This window comes from Electrona antarctica (genome assembly GCF_951216825.1).
Source record: "Electrona antarctica genome assembly, chromosome: 10".
Classification (NCBI taxonomy): Eukaryota; Metazoa; Chordata; class Actinopteri; order Myctophiformes; family Myctophidae; genus Electrona; species Electrona antarctica.
The window spans coordinates 15,737,476-15,762,794 of record NC_136791.1 but is presented as its reverse complement, the minus strand read 5'-3'; the positions used below and the strand labels follow the sequence as shown (position 1 = coordinate 15,762,794).

Here is a 25,319-nt window from a genome sequence, read left to right as displayed (position 1 = left end):
ATGTCAGCTCAGAATACTATTTGGAAGAGGATGATTTTTTTTCCAGGATTCCCCCGGGATGGGATTGAGATTTGTATTAATCCCGGGATTGGGAAGGGAATGAAAAATCAATGGGGTGGGGCAGAGCGTCATTACATTACTACAGAAAAACTGTTCCTGGTACCATATATTTTGAATTAAAACAGCATGAAAGAGTAATCTTAAAAATAACACAAAATGCATTGCCTTTCCTAATGACTAACTTAAAAACAAAACAAAAACAACGGGGGTGGGATGGGAGTGGGAGTAATTTTGAGTGGAAGCGGGATAGGATCAGGAGTCATTCTACCAGGAGTGGTAGAATGCTCCCCTGAGCCACTGCCGCCTGTGTGCCACAAAATACATTTGTATCACCCTGTATGAGCTTTCATGTGCATCTTCAGAGAACATTTATGGTTAAAGCTTTGGGTACAAACTGTACAAACAAATGGCTTTTCCCCTGAATGAATCCTCATGTGTGTTTTCAGATTTTCATTTTGGTTAAAGCTTTTGTTACAAACTGTACAAGCAAAGGGCTTTTCACCTGTATGAATCCTCATGTGTTTTTTCAGACACTCCTTTTGTTTAAAGTTTTTGTTACAAACTGTACAAGCAAATGGCTTTTCGCCCGTATGAATCTGCATGTGTTTTTTCAGACATTGATTTTGTTTAAAGCTTTTTCTACAAACTGTACATGCAAAGGGCATTTCTCCTGTATGAATCCTCATGTGTGCTTTCAGATTTTCTTTTTTATTAAAGCTTTTCTTACAAACTGTACATGAAAAGGGCTTTTCGCCTGTATGAATGCTCATGTGTGCTTTCAGATTTACTTTTTTGCCAAAGCTTCTGTTACAAACTGTACAAGCAAAGCAATTTCCGCCTGTATGAATTCTCATGTGTGTTTTCAGATATTTAGATTGGTTAAAGCTTTTATTACAAACTGTACAAGAAAAGGGTTTTTGTCCTGTATGAATCCTCATGTGCGTTTTCATGCTAGAATTTTGATTAAAGCTTTTGTTACAAACTGTACAAGCAAAGGGCTTTTCGCCTGTATGAATCCTCATGTGTGTTGTCAGAATACTTTTGCTAGCAAAGACCTTGCTACACTCTGTACAACTGATGCTTTTCTTTCTTGTTTGACTCCTCGTGCATGGCCTTTGTTTGAATGATTTTAGGATCTGAGACAGCCTGTTAATAAAAGACCATTTTTGTCCTCCCACATGTGCCTCATCTTCCCTGGTCTCCCAGTTATCACCGTCACCAGTATCAGAGTCAGAACTGTGTGAAGCGAGGAGCTGGTCATCAATAGTTGGTTGTGATGCTCCACTGTCCTCTACATCAGCCTGTGTTTTCACGTGTTCAGTTGAGGTGCTGGCTAGAGGCTCTGTCTTTCTGTCTTCATCATCATCTTCACTTTTCATTACTAGTAATGTCAACGATGACCCTGCAGCTTCCTCTGGTTTTAGAAGTACCTCTTCCTGTTCCTCTTTAATCTGCAGAGGTTCTAGTTCCAGCTGGACCAGACTAATTCTACTATCTTGCTGTTCTGCTTTAATCTGCAGAGGTTCTAGTTTCACCTGGACCAGACTGTAGCTACTCTTAATCTGTGGAAATTCTATTTCCACCTGGACCAGACTGGAGCTAATCTCCTGGTGTTCCTCTTTAATCTGTGAAGGTTCTAGTTTCACCTGGACTAGACTGTAGCTACTCTTAATCTGCGGAAATTCTAGTTCCACCTGGACCAGACTGGAGCTACTCTTCTGGTGTTCCTCTTTAATCTGTGAAGGTTCTAGTTTCACCTGGACTAGACTGTAGCTATTCTTAATCTGCGGAAGTTCTAGTTCCACCTGGACCAGACTGGAGCTACTCTTCTGGTGTTCCTCTTTAATCTGTGGAGGTTCTAGTTCCACCTGGACCAGACTGGAGATACTCTCCTGGTGCTCAGGAAGGAGATCTAGGAGGAAAGAGGAGGCAACGTCAGCAGAGAGCAACTCAATGTGTTTTACAATCAATACAATTGATTCTCCTTGCTGATTTATTTATTTTGTATGATTCTCCATGAGATTTTCTTTTTTTATCATTTTTCTATATTGTACTTTTCACAAGTGATACTTCGTCGTCAAAAAAAGGTCATGGACAAAGTATGAATTAGTGCGCACATGTACTATACAACTGTATTGACAAATCATAACCTAACCTGTGGTGATTCTCAAGTTACTCCCAGTTTAGAATGCATTAGGCCACAACTATCAATTGTTTAGCTGGGGACCTCTGGGGTTCCATGGACCCCTGTGGAATCTGCTAAACAACACATGTAAACACTGCATGTAAGTAACGACTGTAAACACAGCAATCAATGTTTCGTATCATCACTAGCTGTCTTCCACCCGAAGCATTTATGACTAGAGCCTGCCGATGCATCGGTCGCACCGATGTATCGGTCATTATGCCCGACATCAGTGTTTATTTAATCTGATGTCCCGATGTTTACACAGGAGGGGGAAAAGTATTTAATGTCTACTACAGTCCATCGTCAATTATATAACATTATATTGTGATATAATAATATAACAGCAGGTAGGCTACTTAGGCCTGTCAACTGTCTTCAATCTGTGGGTTAGGTTTTGATATGATGATGCACGAGCGCAACACTGCACCTCCTTCCATAAGTGGAAGAAAGAAAGAAAGAAAGAAAGAAAACTGACTTGTGTCCAGGTGTTCAGGTTCCTGTTTAATAGAAACGGTGCTGGTTGGTACTGGAGAAGTCATCTTCACCTGCAGGCTGGACTCCACACTGGAATGAAGGAATAGAACAAGACTTTAATATTAAGGTTGAATGTATAACAGAGAGAATAGATACAAGGGTACAAAGCCGTGGCTATTTTTGCTAATATGCAATGTAGACCTCTGGAGTGAGTGTGGAAATAGTGGCCCTCTATCGTCAAAGTTGCCCACCCTTGCCCCAGATGATTAGCCTTAATGTGCAACATTGTTTTCTCACTCAACAGTAAACAAACCAACATATAGTATAAGTATATACATATCTGCACATTTTTAAAGTGACCATATAATGACATTTAACAGTAATTAATTTGTCATTGAATCAGTAATCAACCAACTATACTATAAAACATGGCCAAACATTGGCCAAATTGTAAAATATTACTATAAGAGGCCATTATATTTATTATTATACCACCATACACCTATGACGTATGTACAATTCACCAAGGAAAGAGAACTACAGATCGTAAGGCCTTTAGGACAAAGTGACATATAGGTATAGAAGTGTGCGTTCAGCATCACAGTTATTATGACAATGTCAAGCTCTCTCTGGCCTGCACCCTCACACACAGTGATAAACATTGGCTGTGCTGCCTGCTGCGAACACGAAAAACACGAAACATGAAACACACTGAAAAACACTGACTGATAAATCTATTATTAGAAATTCAGAATGTCGTAATTTATAATGTTGTAATTTAGAAGACTTGGAGCAATAGCCTGGCTGGTTGCTCTCTTTTTTTGTTTGTAATTCCATACTTTAAACTCTGATTAAATGGGGGCCTGTGGCCAAATGCATCTGTATTCTGTAATTTGACCACATTATGATTGTCCGGACATCGACCAGTCAATCAACTACTAAGATGGTCAATGGAGAATCAAAATATTGACCAGATCTGTAGGTTATAAAATCATTTCTACGTCTGGTGTACATATGTTATGTTCTGTATAATTTTCTTTTTTTACACAGGTGGGTGTGGGAGCTATTCATTATCTTGCTTGTTTGTTTAGAGCACTTGACGAAACGCAATGTCATGTGGCAGCCAAGTCTATGGACTTTTAATGTTTGCTTAGAGCACTTTAAAACAAACAACCAGTAAGACGCCCTGAGGTTGCTTGCACGCATCCGGCTGGGTGACGGCAGACTGTACAAGGTTTCTTCGACTATGCATGCACTTCCTGGTACCACAGCACCTCAAAAGGCCCTTAAAACAAGGCTCAGGTTACTACTTGGCCTCACTCCCCGAACCCACCTCACCCCTGCCCATTTTGACAGGCTGGAATGGCTTAGGGTTTACAACAGAGTACAGCATCTTGAAATGGGTCTGGTCCACATAGATACCCATGTACCTGTCTAAATACTTCCTTAATGTCAACGAAGTCCACACCCACAACACCAGAGGGAGTTCAACAAACCATGTGCAACCCAGATTCGGCACAAACAAGGGACTAAATTAATTTCGCTCCTATGCCACCAAAATGTGGAACGCCCTACCAACAGTCATAAAGGGGCGATTCACACCATGGTCCCGGGTGCGCACTCGGGACCACTTGGCAGATGTCGTGGTAGTGTGAATGATGCGTACCGTTCCCGGGAGTGGATCGCCTAATGAAGTGTATTCGTATACGGATCGTTCCAATGTGAATGCATGCGTACCTAGAAAGAAGGAAGTGGACTGTTTTTTGAGTGGTGCAAACCACTCCAATAACCAGCTTTGTCTGTACCCGTGTACCCGTACGTGGCCCCACGTACATGTGAGCATGGTTGCTATGGTTAGTGTGTGATGTCACTGCACCACTCAGTTCACACGGGTGTGATTTTTTAGTGGTGTAAACCACTCCAACAACTGGCTTTGAACCCGTGTCTGTTCGTACCAAAAAAATCACACCCGTGTGAACTGAGTGGTGTAAGGTTTTATATAGCATGATCAGCTGTGGTCTGACGTTTGGCTAGGTAGGGTCGTCTTCTGATGTGATGATTTGTGACCATGAAGTTGATTCAGCTGGAGTTTTTGTCCGATGTGAGGTATTATATAAGGTAAGGTATTATATAGCCTGATCAGCTCTGATCTGACGTAATGAAATCACACCCGGATGTGATTTCACAACTGGCTTTTTTTGTGCAGAAAAAATGAGCATGGTTGCTACAGTCATCCAGTTCACCCGGGTGTGATTTAATTACGTCAGAAATTATTTTGAACATAGCAACCATGCTCATTTTTTCTGCACATAAAAGCCAGTTGTAGGAGTGGTTTACACCACTCAAAAAAATCACACCCGTGTGAACTGAGTGGTGTAAGGTTTTATATAGCATGATCAGCTGTGGTCTGACGTTTGGCTAGGTAGGGTCGTCTTCTGATGTGATGATTTGTGACCATGAAGTTGATTCAGCTGGAGTTTTTGTCCGATGTGAGGTATTATATAAGGTAAGGTATTATATAGAATGATCAGCTCTGATCTGACGTAATGAAATCACACCCGGATGTGATTTCACAACTGGCTTTTTTTGTGCAGAAAAAATGAGCATGGTTGCTACAGTCATCCAGTTCACCCGGGTGTGATTTAATTACGTCAGAAATTATTTTGAACATAGCAACCATGCTCATTTTTTCTGCACACAAAAGCCAGTTGTAGGAGTGGTTTACACCACTCAAAAAGCTATGTACCCGTGTCTGTCCGTACCAAAAAAATCACACCCGTGTGAACTGAGTGGTGTAAGGTTTTATATAGCCTGATCAGCTCTGATCTGACGTAATGAAATCACACCCGGATGTGATTTCACAACTGGCTTTTTTTGTGCAGAAAAAATTAGCATGGTTGCTACGGTCATCCAGTTCACCCGGGTGTGATTTAATTACGTCAGAAATTATTTTGAACATAGCAACCATGCTCATTTTTTTCTGCACACAAAAGCCAGTTGTAGGAGTGGTTTACACCACTCAAAAAATGAGCACGGTTTCTATGATTTCATTACGTCAGACATTACGTCAGACCACTGCTGATCAGTCTATATAAGACCTTACACCACTCAGTTCACACGGGTGTGATCTTTTTTTTTTTTTTTTACAACGTGACATAATCTCTAGTCGACGAGCCAAGCGTCAAAAAAAACAAAACAAACACACAGATGTTGCACGACACGTAACAGTAGCGCATTTCTCAATGCCGTCCGTCTCCTGTTGAATATTAATTTCGGTACACCAGTGTACCGACCACTGGTTTTCGGTACCCTCGGTTACCGAAAGGGGCTAGGGTTAAATAGTTTTGTTTGGCATCGCTCCACTATGTACGTAGCATAACGGAGGGAGAGGTTCCAAATAACTTCCAATGCATGTGGGCCTGTGGCCCAAAGAAAAACACACAAATGGCCCCTCGGTGATCCAAAATAAAAGTGTTGTACCTTAAATGTTCCTGAATACTTCAACAGTCACGAGAGCAGGTAGTGTAGCATGTTAGCAAGGCATCTCAGTCCAGTCACTGTGTTTTCATCCCACGTAGCCAGAAGAAATAGATGTATCTGGACTAGATTGTCCTTTTTGTGTCTTCAGGTTGAAAACAGCAGATTGCCCCTCTCAAAATGTCCAACTGGGGAAGTTCTAATGCTTCTAGAAAACATCTGTTAACATGTAATGAGGAACCGACCTAGACGTACGCTAGTTTAGCATTCGCTTTAGCACTTAACACAAACCAGCTGCTCTCAACCCCGTGTATAAATTCACTCCGTTTTCCTAGCTTGAAACTCTTTCTTTACACTGACGTGCGCGTGCGGCGCAAACAACCGACACAAATTGGACACAGGGTTGTACAACTTGTACCTTATATACTCTAGTCTAAGGGTTGGGCTGCCAACCTACACAGAATCTGTTATCACGTTCACCCTCTGCTGTGCTCTGCTGTGACTGGTTGAGTTGAGTGACCAGTGTACTCTCTGCTGCCCCATCTGGCGGAGTCAGGTTAGGCTGGCCGAGCTCTTCAGAATAAAAGTATAATAATAAATATATAATAAAATCTTCCAACAGAGTAGAAATAAGTCAATCCACCTCCAAAAACAAGCCAACTCTTGCGAGAGATAATAATATGGCCATATAGGCCCCCCCTAATCCTAAAAAAAGGTTTGATGCATGTTTATACTACACATACTATAGACACCAGACAGATTCTGTCACTCATGTGATGCACACTCCCTCAAAACAATGGGTAGGCCTATTTATAGTAGGCCTACTAGAGAGGTTCCTGTGGGGGCTCTACGGGGGTGCATGTTGGGCACTCACTGGCCTACTTGGAATGATGGATGCCCCACCCAGATATTATGTCTGTGTCCCTTTTATGCCCGAATGATGTCAGATTTATGTATGTGTCTCTCTGTCCCTTTATTCCTATATGGAGTTCTGTGTCAGCCATGCCCAAATATGGAGTGTTAATTGGGATGTCAGAACAGGCCAGCTTATGGAGTTCTGTATCAGGCATGCCCAAATATGTAGTGTTGTGAGGTCACAACAGGCGAGCTCCATGGACCCTGAGCAAGTGGGCAGATGCCTTTTAGGGGCGGTTCTGCACAACTGTGGGTCCGACCGACTCGACACCTGGCACTGCACTCCCTGGAATCATGCTATTATGCCCGTGGGTATACAGAGTGAACTTAACGATGATAAATTAATATGATAATACCTTTTAAATAATCACAAACATGAATTATGTTTGTTATTTACAGCTAGGTATAGTAGTGGGGCGAGATGGAAAAGGGGCGAGCGTACCTGTTACCCACTCCCTGTGGTGGTGGAACGTGTGATCGAATTTGAAGTCGGTGGGGCTAACGTACACAGAGACTTGGTGCATTTATAGTTAGATAGCATAATACATCAAAGAAATGTTGGCTTGTTCGATTTTCATAACAAGCCACCACATTTTTAAAACAACCCCCCCCCCCCCCCCCCCCCCCCCACACAAATCGACCCCTATCTCACCCAGGCTTAAAATTAGCCTGAAAGCATTCCTTTTCAGGTTTATGATCTGGTCGGGAGCGGATGATATCTTACATCATGTTGTATTTCACTACTAGTTCCTAAGGTTAGCAAGGAATATCACCTCTAATACTAAGCATGTGTTGTATGGAGAATATAGGTTGCTACCTTCAGGAAGGAGATGTGGTGTACCAGCATACAATAAGGTCAGACTAAAGAGGTCCTTTGTCCACCAGTCGACCTTGAGGCTTAATCAGGAGTCGTAGTAGCCACAGGATAATCTAAACGGTGGATATTGCTCTTGTCTTCATGTCTTTATGTATGTAAATTGTCTTGTTCTTTGTGTTATGTCAAATGTGTGTACGTATATGTGTTCTGCATACTTGGCTGCTGTGTCGCAAGACAAATTTCAGTGTGAACTGACAATAAAGTACTATATCATATCATATCATATCATAGTTTGTAGTAATCACCAGGCCCGGCAGGCAGGCCGGAAATAATTCCCAACCCAAACCCAATATAATTCCCTGCGATCATACATTTAGGGCCTACCGTTTCCCTTGGGGTCCTTAATTGTACTCAATTCATTATTCATCAAATACAGTTTAATTGTACGGACCAGGCATTTGTGGAATGAGCAACACAGCTAAACATGTGGAGAACACCCCCAAAGCATTTGCCAAAATGGCAAATAATATAATAGTTGGTATTCAGTCACCCTTGCTTTGTGTTGCTTAGTGGATTGGATGATTGTGCTCTCCCACAGTAATAAGGAAAAACAACACAGTCAATTTTTACACTTTATTAAATTTACACTCAAGTGTAAGAGAACTAGCGTGTGGAAGATCCATACGCAGCAACAACACCTTGACATGGTAGCCTATAGGGCGGTATCTCTGCCGGTAACAGGTACGGCCACCCCTTTTCCAACTGGCCCCCACGAAAAGTGAACGGTCACCCCGGAATTTAGAAAAGTGAAGAACGGTAGCCCCAAAGCCGTGGATAGCTCGCCCCCATAGCGTGGATATCTCACCCCAAAGCGTGGATATCTCACCCAGAAGTGTGGATATCTCACCCCATGTTTATTTCTTTATATTAGAACATTTAGAACCTGCACTCCATGTTTATTTTACCTTATTTCTCAGATTAGAACATTTAGAACCAGTTTGTTGTTGTTGGTCAACTGATGCGTGGGAAATGAATGGCTCATCCCCCTCCATTGTTCTGGAAATTCCATTCTGGATAGCCATGGATAGCCAATTACCATATGCATTACCATGCATCACCTGATGCATGTTGTTGTTGTTCCATTTCCATATATATTGCATTCTCTATTCTGATATGTCTGTCTCAAAGTACAGTACTTGTTAGAGTTAAATATTTAGCTGGGGATCATCATGGAACCCCCTTCTGGGACCACTGTTGTAATAAGGCATGGGGAGAGAGTATGTTTTGCACTCCGTCCGTGTGCATTCCTAGGCCTCACTCACACGTAAGACACACGCAAGACACACTTGTGTCCTGTGTGTTCTGTGTGTTATGGCCGCCTCAATGCATTTCCAATGGGAGTCACATGGTTTGAAGACACAACCTTGTTGCATGGCTGTTGCATGGCTGTCTTCTGCCCTCCCCCATGCAACAATGTTGTGTCTTCAAACCATGTGACTCGCATTGGAAATGCATTGAGGTGGCCATAACACACAGAAGACACAGGACACAAGTGTGTCTTGCGTGTGTCTTACGTGTGAGTGAGGCCCTACAGTTGATCTGTTGTTGTTGTTGTTGTAGTAACGACCCAGCACATTCAAACAAAAGGGGCTGATGACTCCCCCCTTGGGCCCCCTCCACTCTCACTATAGCTAGACACTTTACGTCCTCCTCACTGTCAAAGTACAGGGGAAAATCTCAAAGTACAGGGAAAAATCTCTATCTCTCTGTTTAAAAGCACAGGTAAAAATCTCTCTCTCTCTGCTGTTACCTCGAAAATACAACGGTTTTACGGGGCGACTTGTCCGCACTTTTGGGGGCGACTTCGCCTGAGATTTAGGATCATGTGTGATGTCAGATTAGAATTGGAGTAAAAACTTTTGCTACAAACTGTAGCCTACAAGCAAATGGCTTTTTTCCTGTAAGAATCCCCACCCTTTCTAACACAGACTTTGCTACACTCTGTACAACTGAAGCTTTTCTTTCCTGTGTGACTCCTTGTGGATGGCTTTTGTTTTAATGATTTTAGGTTCTGAGACAGCTTGTTGCTAAATGACCGTTTTTGTCCTACCACATGTTGTGTCTTGTGTGATATAGAAAATTTATAAAATCCCTTCCCTTGAAGTGTCTTGTGTGATTTCAGTGTGTTTAAAACGAACTCATCATCCCTGCTCTCCCAGTCATCACTGTCATCAGTATCAGAGTCAGAGTCAGAAACGTGTGAAGAGAGGAGCCGGTCATCACTAGTTGACTGTGATGATCCACCGTTCTCTACATGAGCTTGTGTTTTCATGTGCTCGGTTGAGGTGCTGGCTAGAGGCTCTGTCTTTCTGTATTAATCAAATTCACATTTCACTGCAGCCTCCTCTGGTCTTAGAAGTACCTCTTCCTGTTCCTATTTAATCTGCAGAGGTTCTAGTTTCACCTGGACCAGACTAATGCTACTCTCCCGCTGTTCCGCTTTAATTTGCAGAGATTCTACTGTCACCTGGACCAGACTGGAACTACTCTCCTGGTATGAGATGCTGAAACAAGTCATGAGGGAATCATTTATTCGTTGTGAACTGTGTTTATTACCAAACTGTAAATAAAAGGAGAGGAGGGGCGTGATAATTATAAGAACTCTTTGTCTCTCCACGCCATATTGACTCTCATTTTCTGAGGTGGATGGACGGTGTTTTGGGTGTGTAGGCTTTCTAAATAATACAGAAAAGGGAAAAACACCCACCCACTGCCCCCTCCTCTCCCCCTGAACCACCGGAGATAACGCAGGTTAGCCGCACTGGTGCCCACACTACATTGACATCGTGTGTGTAGGCTTTCTAAATAATAATACAGAAGAGAAAAACAGTTACTTAAAGTAGTGTTTGATCTTCTCCTCCGAGTGGTAAATGAAAAAACATTCCACACACAATGGCACATTACACCTCTGGCACCAAAACATGGTCGAATGGCGAATGCCACTGAGGTTGTGCAACCTGCAGTCTCTCGGTCCGCTGAGCTTCTCCAGAACATGCCCATGGAACTGCACATTCAATCTGCACACAGGGTCGGTCTGTCTTGCCCTACGAATTTTACCTGGTTGTGGGACATAACGCCCCACTGCCCCCTCTTCCTCCTCCCCACCCCCCACTGGTGACCGCTCTGCAGTCCACTTCTCCACTGCCAACATTATGAAGTCCAGGATATACCGGACCTTCCCCCCTTTGGCCTTGTGCAAAATGAACGCGTTGTGAAACGCCAACTGGAACATGTAGAATACGAACTTTATCGACCACTTGTACGTCTTGCGGGCAAACGGGTAGTAGGCGATATGTTTATCTATTTTATCAACGCCATTCATATATTTATGATATGCAATGACACATGCTGGTCTCTGTATTCTCTCCTCCTTCTGGCCTTTCTTTCGCTCCAAGACTGTGCGCATTGTGTGTGGGTGTATGGTGTTGCACATTTTGACAATGTTCTTGTCTCTCCAAGCTAAGAGCATCACCCCATCTTTGTTGTGGCGCATAACTGTCTCGCCCGGCTTCAAGTGACGAGGATGTCTAATCTTCTTTATCTCCGGTGGTTCCCCCCTGTTTTTACGTATTGTCCCACAGACCTGGGTTCCCAAAGACTGGAGAAGCTCACATCGCTCAACAGAATTGTAAAAATGGTCCATATATAAATGGTAACCTTTGTGGGTTAAGTCCCCGAGAAGGTCTGTCACTGTCTCGTCAAGGCTACAGTATTCTCCAGTGTAAGGTTGCATGTTCCACAGATATCCTGTCTCAGCCTCGGCTAGACAGTAGCTTTTCAAGCCCCGCTTTATGGGTTTCAATGAGTTATACACTTTGAAGGACAACCTCCCTTTCCCCTGCATAACTCCTTCGTCTATGGAGATGTTCTGCCCTGGGGTATATAACTCACGGAACATGGCTAACAGGTGGTCCAGGACATGCCTAATGTTGTACAGGTGGTCGTCCTTGTCTTTAGTCTCATTGTTACTGAAGTGGAGGAACCTCTTCAAAAGCATAAACCGCTTGCTTGACATGGTGCGGGCGAAATGGGGGGTCTCCCCAGCCTCACGTGGAGACCAGAAGGCCTCCAAGGTTGGTTTCTTCACAATGCCCGTGAGGAAGGTCAATCCGAGAAAGTTCTTGAGCTCTGGCACATCGACGTCTTTCCAATACCTCACTCTGGAGTGGGGGAGCTCCTCAGGGACCTAGATAGATCGAGATAGCTTTATTCAGTGTTAACAGTGTCATCAATTTGGGAAAACACCAGTGTGGACTATACACAATACACACCTGTGCGATGCACTGCCCTGCATACCGGTTGGTTTCATCACAGATGTGCTGGAGTAGCTCATCAGTGAGGAAGAGCTCAAAGAAGGAGACTGGATCACTGTCTGCATCTAGCTCACAGCGAGGACCTGGTTCCCCAGTAAACGGTATTTGGTACGCCTGCCACCCGACACCAGACCACCCTGGAGATGCAGCTGGCTCGTCACCATCTAAATGACAGAAATACACAATTATTAGCATTAAAGCATTGTTTTTAATCATGTAGTATACATCTGGTGGAGCTGTTGCTCCCGCGACCCGATTACGGATAAGCGGTTGAAGATGGATACTGTAGTATACATTTGCTGCCATTTTCACACATTTTGTACCCTCTCAGTAACCATGTAACACTTGTACTGTAACCTGTGATGAGACCATAAACTATAATACCGTATTATCTCAAATACAATCCTTCCTTCAATAAAAAGCCGTCCCCCTATTAATTACCGAGAGTGGCGTTGAATTAAGTATATAAAAAACGTCCTTTTATTGGCCGTTTTTTTGTTTTGTTTTTTGGCCGTATCTGTTACCTTCGCTGCCCTGGCTGGCTGTCACGTCAGTGTCCAGATGCCGGGTGGTCACGCTGCTCGCGCACAACACAACAACCAACTCACAAACAAACTTCGGGAGAGAACTCTTGTAACGAAGTTACTAGAGTTAGATCGCTGCAGTGTTGCACTGTTCATATAAGCTGCTTTGATATTATAGGAATTAGCCTACCATATTTCATTTTTGTGTTCTTATTTGCATCTGAACTTGTCATTAGCCTAACTGTAGGCCTAGATGCAGATATTTGAATGTGCAATAAATAGGATGGACCTACAGTACCATGGTAGTATGTCTCAGTTGAATATATATTTGTTACCAGATTTGACTGAGGGACTGCCATTAGATTTTTTTTTCATGTCATATGAAAGCAGGGAATCATAGCTTCAAATTGTTATTGGTTGTTCAAGTTAAATTGATGTTTGATGTTATAATGGTATTTACCATAGGCAATATTGTTGACCAGTGAACACCTGCAACTACACTGTTTAATATCCCATGAGGACTTGGTTTCAATAAATGAGTCCAGTACATTGTACTGGGTTCTAACTGACACAAAATGTGATTATTCATTATGATCGTTTTGAAAAGTAGAAATATGGGCCTCCTTCCAATAAAAGCCCGGTATCAGAATCGGTTGAGACAAATAAAAGCCCTGGATAATAAATGTGGATTTACGGTATACATGATTGTGTTTTGTGCATTATATTTATACCTGCTTTCATGGTAGCAAAGGCAGCAGCTGAAGATGAGGTGGTTGGCTGTCTATTGTCTGTAAAATAATTTCAATCAATTAGGCATGGTGTAGCTTTATCTACAGTGCCAAATGCAGACAGACAGACTTTAGCCATTTAGCCCCCCCCACACACACACACACACACACACACACACACACACACACACACACACACACACACACACACACACACACACACACACACACACACACACACACACACACACACACACACACACACACACACACACACACACACACACACACACACACACACACACACCATTTAGCTCTCTAGAGAAAGAGTACATTTCTTACCTCCAGCAATGGAAGCATCAGCCATCTCCTCATCAATCTCATCTTCTTCCTCTTCCTGGTCTAAATATGTAAAAATTAAAAAATCATCATCTAACTGCAGTGCACACAATACATTCCTTTGATGTAACCTAATTTTTACAAAATGTAGCCAATTCGAATCATTGTAACCAAATACAAGCCAAATGTAGCCAACACACACAGCTCAGATGTTTTATTTATACAGATGTAGCCCGTTTAGCTTCACTTCCCCCCTTCACCAGGCCCCAGAGGCCCCGCTAGCAGAAGACACACACACACACACACACACACGCTAACTGCTACATAAAGTAATAACACATCTGGATAGTGAGGATTATGAAACGTTCCGTTCTGCTATTTTCTACTTCAAAATAGCGATCTGAAATCACTTCTCATTATAGCATGATGCTAGCACGTTAGCTTCGCTTACCATTGCTTACCATCTCAGTAACCATGTGTAATACAACTAATTTCAAACACTTTTACTGTAACCTGTGATGAGACCACACACACACACACACACACACACACACACACACACACACACACACACACACACACACACACACACACACACACACACACACACACACACACACACACACACACACACACACACACACACACACACACACACACACACACACACACACACACACACACACACACACACACAAGCTCTCTAGAGAAAGAGTACATTTCTTACCTCCAGCAATGGAAGCATCAGCCATCTCCTCATCCATCTCATCTTCCTCCTCCTCCTGGTCTAAATATGTAAAAATAAAAAAAATCATCATTTAACTGCAGTGCACAAAATACATTCCTTTGATGTAACCTCATTCATACAAATGTAGCCAATTCAATTCATTGTAGCCAAATACAAGCCATAAGTATGCCAAATCTCTCTCTCACTCACACACATACACACACACGGTTCCTCAATCTTGGTGCGATTCGAAAGCTAACTGCTACATAAAGTAACACATCTGCATAGAATGTGCTCATTTACGATACTCAAATGCATCCATTGTAGCATAGCTTATAGGCTACGTGATAGAAGATGATGATTATGAAATTACGTTAGCTTCGCTTCCCATCGCTTAGCAGCAGCAGCAGGACATCATTTTACTTGTAAAACTGTGATTTGACAATAAAGAGATTATTCTTACCACTGAACAGATCGGCAGGATACGCGCCTTGGTCATCGCGGAACGTTGGTTCCCATTCGTTGTCCGAGCATTCCTCGGCCGAATCCTGCGGGGAGGTGGAACCCAACCCCACCCAACGCGTGGTTCGTTTGCTCCGTCGGAGCCCCGGGATCTCACTCGAGCCAGGCTCGGGGGAGGTAACCGGGAGCCCGCTGCCACCGGGCTGGGGACTGGGGACTGGTTGGCCGCTTGCAACAGGCTGGGTGGAGGCAATAGGGAGCCCGCTGCCACCGGGCTGGGGACTGCTGTGGACTGGGAGCCCGCTGCCACTGGGCTGGGGACTGCTGGGGACTGGGAGCCCGCTGACACCAGGCTGGGGACTGCTGGGGACTGGGAGCCCGCTGACACCAGGCTGGGGACTGCTGGGGACTGGGAGCCCGCTGACACCAGGCTGTGGACTGCGGACTGCGAGGACGTTCCCACCAGACTGGGGGCTCTGCTTTACGGGGTCAAGCTCCTCATTTGTGTCTGGAACAACGGCTAGGGCTTCCTTCTGGATGAAGACCCACGACAGAGCGTTCATGTGGTCCTCAATTGTGGTCTGACAACCAGAAGAGGAACAGGGAAGGGGTTTTGGGCACTTGCGTGGTCTCTTCGGCGGTATGTCGAAGACGACTACTGACAAACTAACTATCAATCTCTCAACTGCACACCATAGACAACCAACTCACTTGTCTCCCCACACTGAGCGGTGGGGGAGGGGGGGGCTGCATTTATAGCGAAAGATCACGTGTCTCGCGTGTCACGTGTTTTCTGTGTGTTGTAGCTCGATACAAACTTCACAGGGGTTATGGCTGCGCCCCGAGGCGATCGAACATTATCAATGAAAACCCCCAAACACCAACCAATATTCTCTTTCGGCCTAGAATTTCCCATTCGGTGCATCCCTATTCCCTAATTAATTTGTAATGCTATCTAATGTAACATGTAAGAAGCCTTACCTTTATGACATGAGTTGCCAAACCAGTGGCCTCAGCTGCTTCTTCCACTAACGGAGAATTAATGCTTGTCATACCATTGTGGTAGAATACCATCAACTCCTTCTTCTGTTCCTCTGTTATGATGGATCTTCTCACTATTATAATAATCAAAAAAGACAGAGCAAATTAATACTAGAACTATGTTGACCCATACTTCATTGACTTCACAGAAAATAGCACATCTTGTACACATCTGCCATTTTCACCTAGTATACATTATACAGACATTATCCACAATGTGCGACAGCAAAACAGAAAGGTGGTTACTGTTCAGCAGTGGATTGATCAGCTAAATATGTAATTAAGCTATGGATCTCCTGTATTTTTACTTTAAACTGCAGCAAAAAGCCCTACTTTTGACTTTTATACAGTATATTTAAGTTTTATTGTGCATAGTTTAGTCCTGGATGTAGTCTGGTCCTGACAAAGTTTGAGTTAAAGGTGTGTGTGTGTGTGTGTGTGTATTACTCACCCCCTGTATCAGTATGGTTATCATCCAGGGTGAAGATGTATTGCATGTGGTGCTGAGGCAACATGCTGTCACTGGATAGATGGTTATCACCTGTAGGCATCTGTTTCATACAGTATGTACACACACAAAACAATTAAGAAAGATGCAATTATTCAATTTAGACCAGACCATTATAATTTAAATTAATTTTATTGAACAGTAAAATCGTGAAGATGAAATAAATAAACTGGCATCCCTATTCATATACTGTATATAAGTGAAGTGAGGGGCGCTCTTATCATCATACATCATCTCATTCCAGCCAATCACAATTTGCGTCCTCACCTTGTTTACACAAACACTCAAAGCTGGCCATTCATTGTCAATGGCATTCAATGTTTGTGTTTACACAAACCCTCAAAGCTGGACATAGGCCCCTCTCAATCACACCCATAAGTGAGGGGCACCCTTATCATCATAGATCATCTCATTATTCTGGCCAATGGCACATCTCCCTCTCAATCACGCCCCTAGCGCCCCTCAAAAGCCTCGATACCTCATTCGCCGCTGAAGTTCATTGGATCGACCTGTAAAAAGGTGAGGTAGCCGGAAGCTTGCCTTCCATGTTACCTTCCCTTTTTTACAAGGCCGGAGGAAGCATCTACCTTTCTGTCTATAGAGGCTATGTGCGTGACAAAAATATGAATGTAAAATATTCAGTTGATGTGCTGGCTAGAGGGTCTGTCTTTCTCTCTTCATCATCATCTTCACCTGTTGCTCTTTAAGTTGTAGAGGTTCTAGTTCCACCTTGACCAGACTGGAGCTCCTCTCCTGCTGTTCCTCATTAATCTGTGGAGGTTCTAGTTTCACCTGGACCAGCATGGAGATACTCTCCTGGTGCTCAGAGGAAGACTCCTCTTTACACACACCAGGAAGTAATTTGAGATCTAGAAGGGTCAGAAGGGAGGTTACGTAAGCAGAGAGGATCTCAATGTGTTTTCTGATTGGATAAGATTGATTCTCCTATATATATTCTCAAGGGCTATTATCAGTGTTTCCCCTAGGATGAAGTTGTAACCGTGACGCACGGCACTCCTTACAAAATAATTATAATCTGTCATTCAACCTACAGACATGATAAATGACATATGTAACAACTGACCGTTGCCAGCTGATGGGACGGCCGAAGACAATGTATCGACTGCCTTCTTCTTTGAGGGTATTGGATCTGTAGAATAAAATAGAATAAGCTGAGCTAGAATAGAATGGATCTCAAATCAGGCCTAACAAGTTACAAAAATCACACCTGTGTGAAGTGAGGGGCGTTCTTATCATCATACAATACATCATCTCAATCTGGCCAATCACAATTTGTGTCCTCAATTTTGTCTTCAATGTTTGTGTTTACACACGTCTTCAATGTTTGTGTTTACACAGACCCTCAAAGATGGACATAGGAGGGGCACATAGGAGGGTTTAGCACCCCTCAAAAATAAATAAATGAATACATAAAAACAATCTGCCATTCGATCTAGTATAGACATGATACCATTTAACAACTCACCATTGACAGCTGTCAGCACTGCTAAAGAAGCGTCTACTGACTTCCGCTTTTTTGGTTCCTTTGATGTCATTTGATCTGAAGAATAGATGAAAGATGTGCAAGAACATTAAAACACATTAGTTGACATATTATTTTGAATATAATAAAAACACTGTCAAAGTTACAAAGTGGCTCCGGAAACAGTATTTCCAAAACTTTAAGTAGCCTATATATGTTTTGGTTTTCCAAATTCAAATTCAATTTCAATTTTCAAACAAAAGAAGAAATAATCAAATCAAGTGAAATGCTCAAATGCTATCAAATGCAATGGAGAAAAATAAACAAAACATCCAATTACCTCCCCCATAGACAAGTGCGGATTCATCTGTCGGACTGCATCTGTATAAACCTTTTAAATGCAAGGCAAAACTGGTACTCATGTCAGTTGAGTCAAGGAATGTTGTCGCTCTCTTACTGCCAAACTCCATGACTTCCAAGTCTGCCTGTAGGGTGTCGAATGCCACAATCACCGTTTCCACCCCCAACTTCTCTAGAGTGCACACCTTTAACAAAATGTAGGTAAAAAATAAGATCCATAAATAATGAGCAAGAAATAAATCATAAGAGAAACAAAATCGACAAGCTCCTCTTTCGTGACACTTGGTAATTAGGGCAATAATTTATGAACAAACGAAGTGAGACTAAACACGTTTCTGCCAGATAGCAACAATATTGGATGGCATTGGGAATTTTTTTCCCCATAGCAATAGGCGAAGGTTTGTTAGCGCTGTGCAAGCCTATTTAAATCATTTAGATTTCCCCAGACATACCAGGAATCAGAGAGCTTATATTAATTCCAAACCTCTATCTGGAGCTGCTTCAGATGCCTTTTAATTGTAATCTCCCTCTGCTCAGGGCTTAGGGGCTCTACTTTGCCAGCAGCATTAACTGTTGCAGCCTCCGTATTGTACTTGGTCTTCTGGCCATCATCCAATGATGACCACATGCAGCTTGCCTCCTTAAGTGGTACATTCTCTGAGAATGGACAGAGGGACAAAACATGTTAGTCAGACACAGACAGAAACATGACAGTAAAGTCTGAATAGAAAGTAGATTTGAATGTAAATTGATAACTAAATATTGATAACTACATGACAGTAAAGTCTGAATAGAAAGTAGATTTGAATGTAAATTGATAACTAAATATAGGGAAAGTTACTCAGATCGGTTTAATTTGTCATGTCAGTGTGACTATGATGAATAATTGGCTAGGAATAGGGCTGGGCAATTGGTTTCTATCCATCTATTCTTACACTGTTTCATGCAGTGAATTTACACTAAATATTGTCGTAAATTCAGAATATTGTAATATTCAGATATGCCATAAATGCGGCCTTTTCCTGGGTTAAAGGGATAGTTCAGATTTTAGAACTATCTTGTTGTATGAAATACTTCCCATTAATATAGTGGTTGCAACTGTATTAATTGATTGCCCGAGTCCCGTGGTGGGAGTTCTGCTCTGGTTTTGGTGAAATATCAAGTAGTTCCGGTCATTTTGTGGGGGGCACTGGGGGCCACGCAGTAAAAGTAAATTTATCCACAAAACTAACGTAATTTGTATTATTGACCTATTTCTAAAATATTAGTGCAACTTTCGTTATTTTTTTACCCCTCTATCACACAGAACTATGTTTTTTGTGTCCATATCACTACGCCCAAAAAATAGTTCCATGTGATAGAGGGGTCAAAGTTGAACGAAAGTCGCACTAATATTTTAGAAATAGGTCAACAATACAAATTACGTTTGTTTTGTGGATTCATCTACTTTTACTGCGTGGCCCCAGTGCCCCCCACAAAATGACCGGAACTACTTAATATTGACCAAAACCAGAGCAGAACTCCCACCATGGGACTCGGGCAATCAATTAATACAGTTGCAACCACTATATTAATGGCAAGTATTTCATACAACTTAAGTTAAAAAAATCTGAACTATCCCTTTAAGGCTGTATATTACAGTAAAGTCATGTCAACTTACCGGTTCAATTGCTTGTCTTAACAATTGAATTTGTCTTATACAATATTGCCGCAATATCAATATAGCCATTTGGTAAAACATATGCCGATATTTGATTTTATTCATATTGCCCAGCCCTACTACAAAACAGAAATAAGTACTGTAATATATGTAATAACTTATAAGGCTGTAAACAGGCACACATTTTAATGGAGGAATTTAACATTTCAGAATGCCGATAAAACCTTTATTCCTCAACCCTTATTATCAATATTAACAAAGTGAACCCGAAGTGTAAAGGGTTTACAATACTGACAGTTACAAGACTTCGCTCACCTCGCAGACGTTCCGCAACAAAAACATTGTAGCCACTAAGGTTTTTTGTCGACTGTGGTTTCACCTTTGGCTTCTTTGGATCCGGATGAGGGTTCAGACTCCTTTTATAATTCCTGATCCAGTTCTAAAATGCCAGAAATGGTTGTTAAGGCAAGGTGTTAATGTAACGCAACAAGTCATATACTGTAGTCTTACTGTGCAGAATTTGAAAGACACCACTACAGTGGGAAGTGCACAATTTGTAATGTTATCTAAGGTAACATGAAAGAAGCCTTACCTTTATGACATGAGTTGCCAAACCAGTGACCTCAGCTGCTTCTTCCACTAACGGAGAATCAATGCTTGTCAAACCATTGTGGTAGAATACCATCAACTCCTTCTTCTGTTCCTCTGTTATGATAGATCTTCTCACTAGTGGAATAATCAAAAAAGACAAAGCAAATGAGTACTAGAATTTTGTTAACCCAAACCATACACATATACTTCATTGACTTCATAGAAAATAGATCTTGTACAGCTAGTGCACATCTGCCATTGTCACCTAGTATACAGACATTATCCACAACTTGCAACAGCAAAACAGAAATGTGGGTACTGTTCAGCAGTGGATTGACTTGATGTTACTCTGTTTTGGGGTGCCAGTTAGGCAAATGCCTAACACAATTTGGTCCACTTTGGAACAAACTGCTTATTTTTTTAAAGTCAACCTTACAATGGATTACCAGGATAAATATAGCAGTACCACGAACCTGTAAACCATATAGCCAGGGATAGGTTATCCAAAAAGCAAACCTTCACTCAATACAACAGTAAATCAGTAAATTCACACAGACGCAGAAGAACTCAGTTTGATTAGTTTGCATTGACGATTCCAGCTAGCCTGGCTCCAGCCCTGAATCGCTAGCCACGCCCATTAAATAAATATGTTTTGGCGATTCAGGTCTGGAGTCTCTGCCTACGGCGGCGTTAGTGTCGTTCGGAAATCCGATCACAGCAGCTGATTGGCCATCAGCCCGTCACTCGACAGCGTCAGACAACAAACATGGCTGCCCCCACTGTGGTGACTCACGACCGTATCAATCTGGCTATTAAATCGGCGTATGATAAATAGTTTCTTTACAGAAACGTCAGTGAGAGAGCAGCTCCGTAGCTGAACGCCAAGACATTGACACTCGGAAAGTGGAAAACGCCCAAAGGATTGACTTCTTAGGTTTCTCTTCTCCACACGGATCCGATTGTAGCTGGGTCTTCATTCATAAAAACGCACCGCGCGGACTGTAACTCGTGTATGCGATCGCTTCTCTCTCCACTCCAGTCCAGTCTGGCTTCTCTCTGACAGGGAGATATAGTTGTTGCCATCTTGGCCACTGTTCCATTCATAAAACAGAAGATACGTAACGACGAGCGTCGGGGGCGTGTCGCTGCGCTGACGTTAGTCTGTGTGAGTACTGGAATGTACGTGGACATGAATACATGCGGTGGTGTGAGTGGGTGCATGCGATAGCCTAGCCCGTCTCCGGACCCCCCGGGTTGAGCTCCTTTGGACCTACCACGTAGGTCAACAAAATGTCAGAAACTTTAACGTAGGGTTCCGAAAGGAGCTAGCGATAGCCGATCGCTACAAAGTTATGAACCTCCTGTCTTTTTACTTTTAACTGCACTGACAAAGTATGAATCAAAGTGTGTGTGTGTCTCACTGCCTATATCAGTATAGTTGTTGTCATCCAGGTTGGAATGCATGTGGCGTTGAGGCAACATTATGCTGTCACTGGATAGATGGGCATCACCTGTAGGCATCTGTAGGCACACACACACACACACACACACACACACACACACACACACACACACACACACACACACACACACACACACACACACACACACACACACACACACACACACACACACACACACACAATGTTGGCACAAACCCAGAAATAGGAGGCTAGCGCCCCTCAAAAAAAAGAAAGTAGTAATTTTGTTGAACAGTTAAACATGAAGATGGCAAAATATACATCAACTGGCATCCCTGTTATGATGTGATTGCGAATGGTGTTTTCAGTCCGAGAACCCTTTTGTAGTGCCCCAATGATAGTTTGGAACCAAATGGACTCTCATGGGTCCTTGAAATTAAACGGGTTGAGAATCACTGCTAGAACATAACATTCTTCTCTTATGGGGGTCCCTGGCATATCTTTTCAAATGGGGGTCCACGGGCTAATGAGTGTCAATTCGGGGGTCCTTGACATGAAAATGTTTGGGAACCAGAACCACTGCTGTAAGGCAATTCAGAGTCAAGGAAGCTTACGAAGAAAGGTCGCCGACTTCATTTTCTCTATGCTGCTTTCTGAATGATTGCGACCATTCACATTGTAAAATAATCGCTTCTGGAAAATAAAAGAGGACTTCAAACACATTATTGTCTGCCGTGTTGTTTTTTTTATGTGTACACTGTGTCAATTTTATAAAAGGTATCTAAAGAGCACAAAGTACATTTCTGAACGTGCCAAGTATTGCGAGACTGTTCATCGTTTCCTGTCTGGCAACCACATATCGCGATAGAGATACCTCAGAGACTGAAACAATACCTGCCACCGTTTAGATTCCTCAATAAAATGATGTACTGTAAACTGTACATTGAAACCAAGGTACAGGTCTGCTTTTACATTCCTGGACCGATTATATGACAAAGGTCTCAATCATTTATAGTGTCTGTTCCATTCACTGCCATATATTTCATCAATCTTCCAGAACTTAGGGGAATTTCTCCCTAAACCTTTTTTTACAAAAGTAAGTTGATAATTATGTATATTGACAAAAATAAATAAAAAATAAATAAAATAAAGATATAGGGGAGCTGAAGCTGCAGCTGGAGATGAAGATGGGGCTGGAGGGGTCTAACGCTAGAACTCCTATTCAATCGCGCAATTGTTTTTTGTTTACATCTGTTCTAGATGATGTGACAGCAACAGTCCATGCATTGTTGACACTGCACTCTTCCTGGTCTACGTGAGCTGATGTTAGACCCCCCCAGCAGCAGCCTCAGCTCCAGCCCCCCTATATCTTTATTTATTTTTTAATATTTATTTTTGGTCAATATACATAATTATCAACTTACTTTTGTAAAAAAAGGTTTAGGGAGAAATTCCCCTTTAAGGTAACCGTAAGTCTTTAAATGTTCTGATGAATTGAAAATGGAGGACCCTGATGTAAACAAGTCTCAGTGCTTTTTATGGTTCTACATACTACATACTGTGAATCAAATGTGCCATGACTCACGTCCCTTCCTTTCGTAAGCTTCCTTGCAGAGAATCAGGAAACTTAGAGCAGGGGCGAATTCTTCTTATAACCGTGCTATAAAATGTGCGGCCACTTGCTCAAATTAGTGACCTGACATAATATGTGACCATCTTGTGGACTTTCACATAACTTACAATCTTACATGGAGGTCTTTAAATATGTGGCCTAACTTCCACTAGGTTGATCCAATGATCTCTGACTGCTAATAAACACACAGCAATGATTTACGTTCGGACACTGACGTTATTATGTGATGTCTACACGATTGTCATATATTTCAGCAGGTCACCAATTTCACCTAGCCTAAAATTTAGACTCTCTGACTCGTAAATGTATTTATCGATTCTGACATTTTCAATCTACGAGAGTCTAAAGACTCATTGCCCATGGTTTTGAGCCTGACAGACATTTTTTTTTAACCCACTCTGTCTGCCAATCGCAGGAGGGTGAAATCGGGCTCTGAATGGGCGGGACATTTCTGTCAGAAGATGCTGAGGGGTGATTTCACCCTCCTGCCTCGCGCTCTGTCATCCATCTTGGATCTGTCCTCCATTGCATCTGCACAACAGCGCCCCTGGCGGCCAGGGTTGTGCAGCCAGTTGCACTCATTTGGGGAGACGAGGACAGATCCAAGATGGGTGAGTGGGAATGGGAACACAAACACATGGGTTTTCACGGGTGGACTTCACTGTACCTTAATCGAATGGGAGACGGATATTATAAACGAGTTGTAATCCGAACTGTGGAGGGCAGCATTGCACTAAATTGCACTGCGCCAAATGAAAATTATCTGAAGTTTCCGTTGTCTCCTATAGCCGATATATGCTTCTTTTGAAACATCTCACCACCACCAAAAGGCCACAGCACGGCCTTTTCCGAGGGTATGTACGTCTGTATACCATTTCGCGTGGAATAGATGTAAACAAACTTTACGGAGGGTCCCGAGAGGGGCTAACACACACCTTAAAGTAGCAGTGTTATACCTTGATGTTCCTGAATACTCGAGCTCCAACAGTCACAGCAGGTAGAGGTAGTGTAGCATGTTAGCAAGGTAGGCCTATCTCTATCTCGGTCCAGTCACTGTGTTTTCATCCCACGTAGCCAGAATAAATATCTGGATTGTCCTCTTTGTGAAAATAGTCCCTCCAACTGGGGAAATTCAACTTATTCTTTAAAACGTGTTAACGTGCAATCTGGGTACCCATCGGCAAAACAACGGACAAACAGAGCCCTCGTTTCCTTTGAATTTGTTCGACGATAGTCAGTCTGTCTTGAGAGACTAGTTAACGTGTAACGAACCGACCCTAGACGTAAGATAGTTTAGCACTAGCTTTAGACTACTACACAAACAGCATGTCAACCACGAAGCACAAATTCTCGTCCCAGTTTCCGTGGCCTCATACATATGAATGACTATCGTAAACGATACAGAGAAAGAAAGTTAAGAAACCTCCCCAACAATATCGAGACAACCCCGTGTAGAAATTCCTCCCGTTTTCCCGCTGCCTGAAAGTTGAAACTCTTTACACGTGACATCAGCGTGATCGGACCTCCCACAACTCCAT

The 25,319-nt window shown here is 42.6% G+C and overlaps 1 protein-coding gene and 1 long non-coding RNA gene across 4 annotated transcripts; both read right to left on the bottom strand.

The window, feature by feature from the left end:
• Positions 1-442: 442 nt before the first annotated feature.
• LOC306931420 lies at positions 443-6,717 on the bottom strand. The gene is made up of 3 exons (XR_013791019.1): positions 6,203-6,717; positions 2,724-2,812; positions 443-1,972 (listed from the first exon to the last, which is right to left on the bottom strand). It is a non-coding gene; the product is annotated as an uncharacterized lncRNA (long non-coding RNA).
• Positions 6,718-8,550: 1,833 nt separating this feature from the next.
• LOC306931354 (uncharacterized protein) lies at positions 8,551-25,319 on the bottom strand. Of its 3 annotated transcripts, XM_079512718.1 has the most exons (17): positions 24,738-25,318; positions 22,149-22,248; positions 20,729-20,862; positions 20,452-20,575; positions 18,961-19,133; positions 18,457-18,661; positions 18,120-18,194; positions 17,718-17,783; positions 17,327-17,502; positions 16,577-16,676; positions 16,066-16,199; positions 15,086-15,665; positions 14,623-14,682; positions 13,899-13,958; positions 13,560-13,616; positions 12,263-12,468; positions 8,551-12,177 (listed from the first exon to the last, which is right to left on the bottom strand). In XM_079512718.1, the coding sequence occupies exons 2-17, from the start codon at positions 22,246-22,248 to the stop codon at positions 10,822-10,824; spliced, it is 3,606 nt and encodes a 1,201-aa protein (XP_079368844.1). In that variant the 5' UTR covers positions 24,738-25,318; the 3' UTR covers positions 8,551-10,821. The 3 variants fall into 3 exon arrangements, with proteins under 3 accessions (XP_079368844.1, XP_079368845.1, XP_079368846.1); XM_079512719.1 differs by lacking the exon at positions 14,623-14,682 and having other exon boundaries at positions 24,738-25,319; XM_079512720.1 differs by lacking the exons at positions 22,149-22,248; positions 24,738-25,318 and adding an exon at positions 21,572-21,654.

Bases quoted from the DNA above. Each gene is read 5' to 3' on its own strand.
- LOC306931354 (XM_079512718.1), bottom strand. From the start codon at position 22,248: ATGCCTACAGGTGATGCCCATCTATCCAGTGACAGCATAATGTTGCCT. The intron at 20,863-22,148 runs GTGAGACACACA...TTATTCCACTAG, and splicing joins CAACTATACTGATATAGGCA to TGAGAAGATCTATCATAACA. The intron at 17,784-18,119 runs GTGAGTTGTTAA...TTTATTCTACAG, and splicing joins AGTGCTGACAGCTGTCAATG to ATCCAATACCCTCAAAGAAG.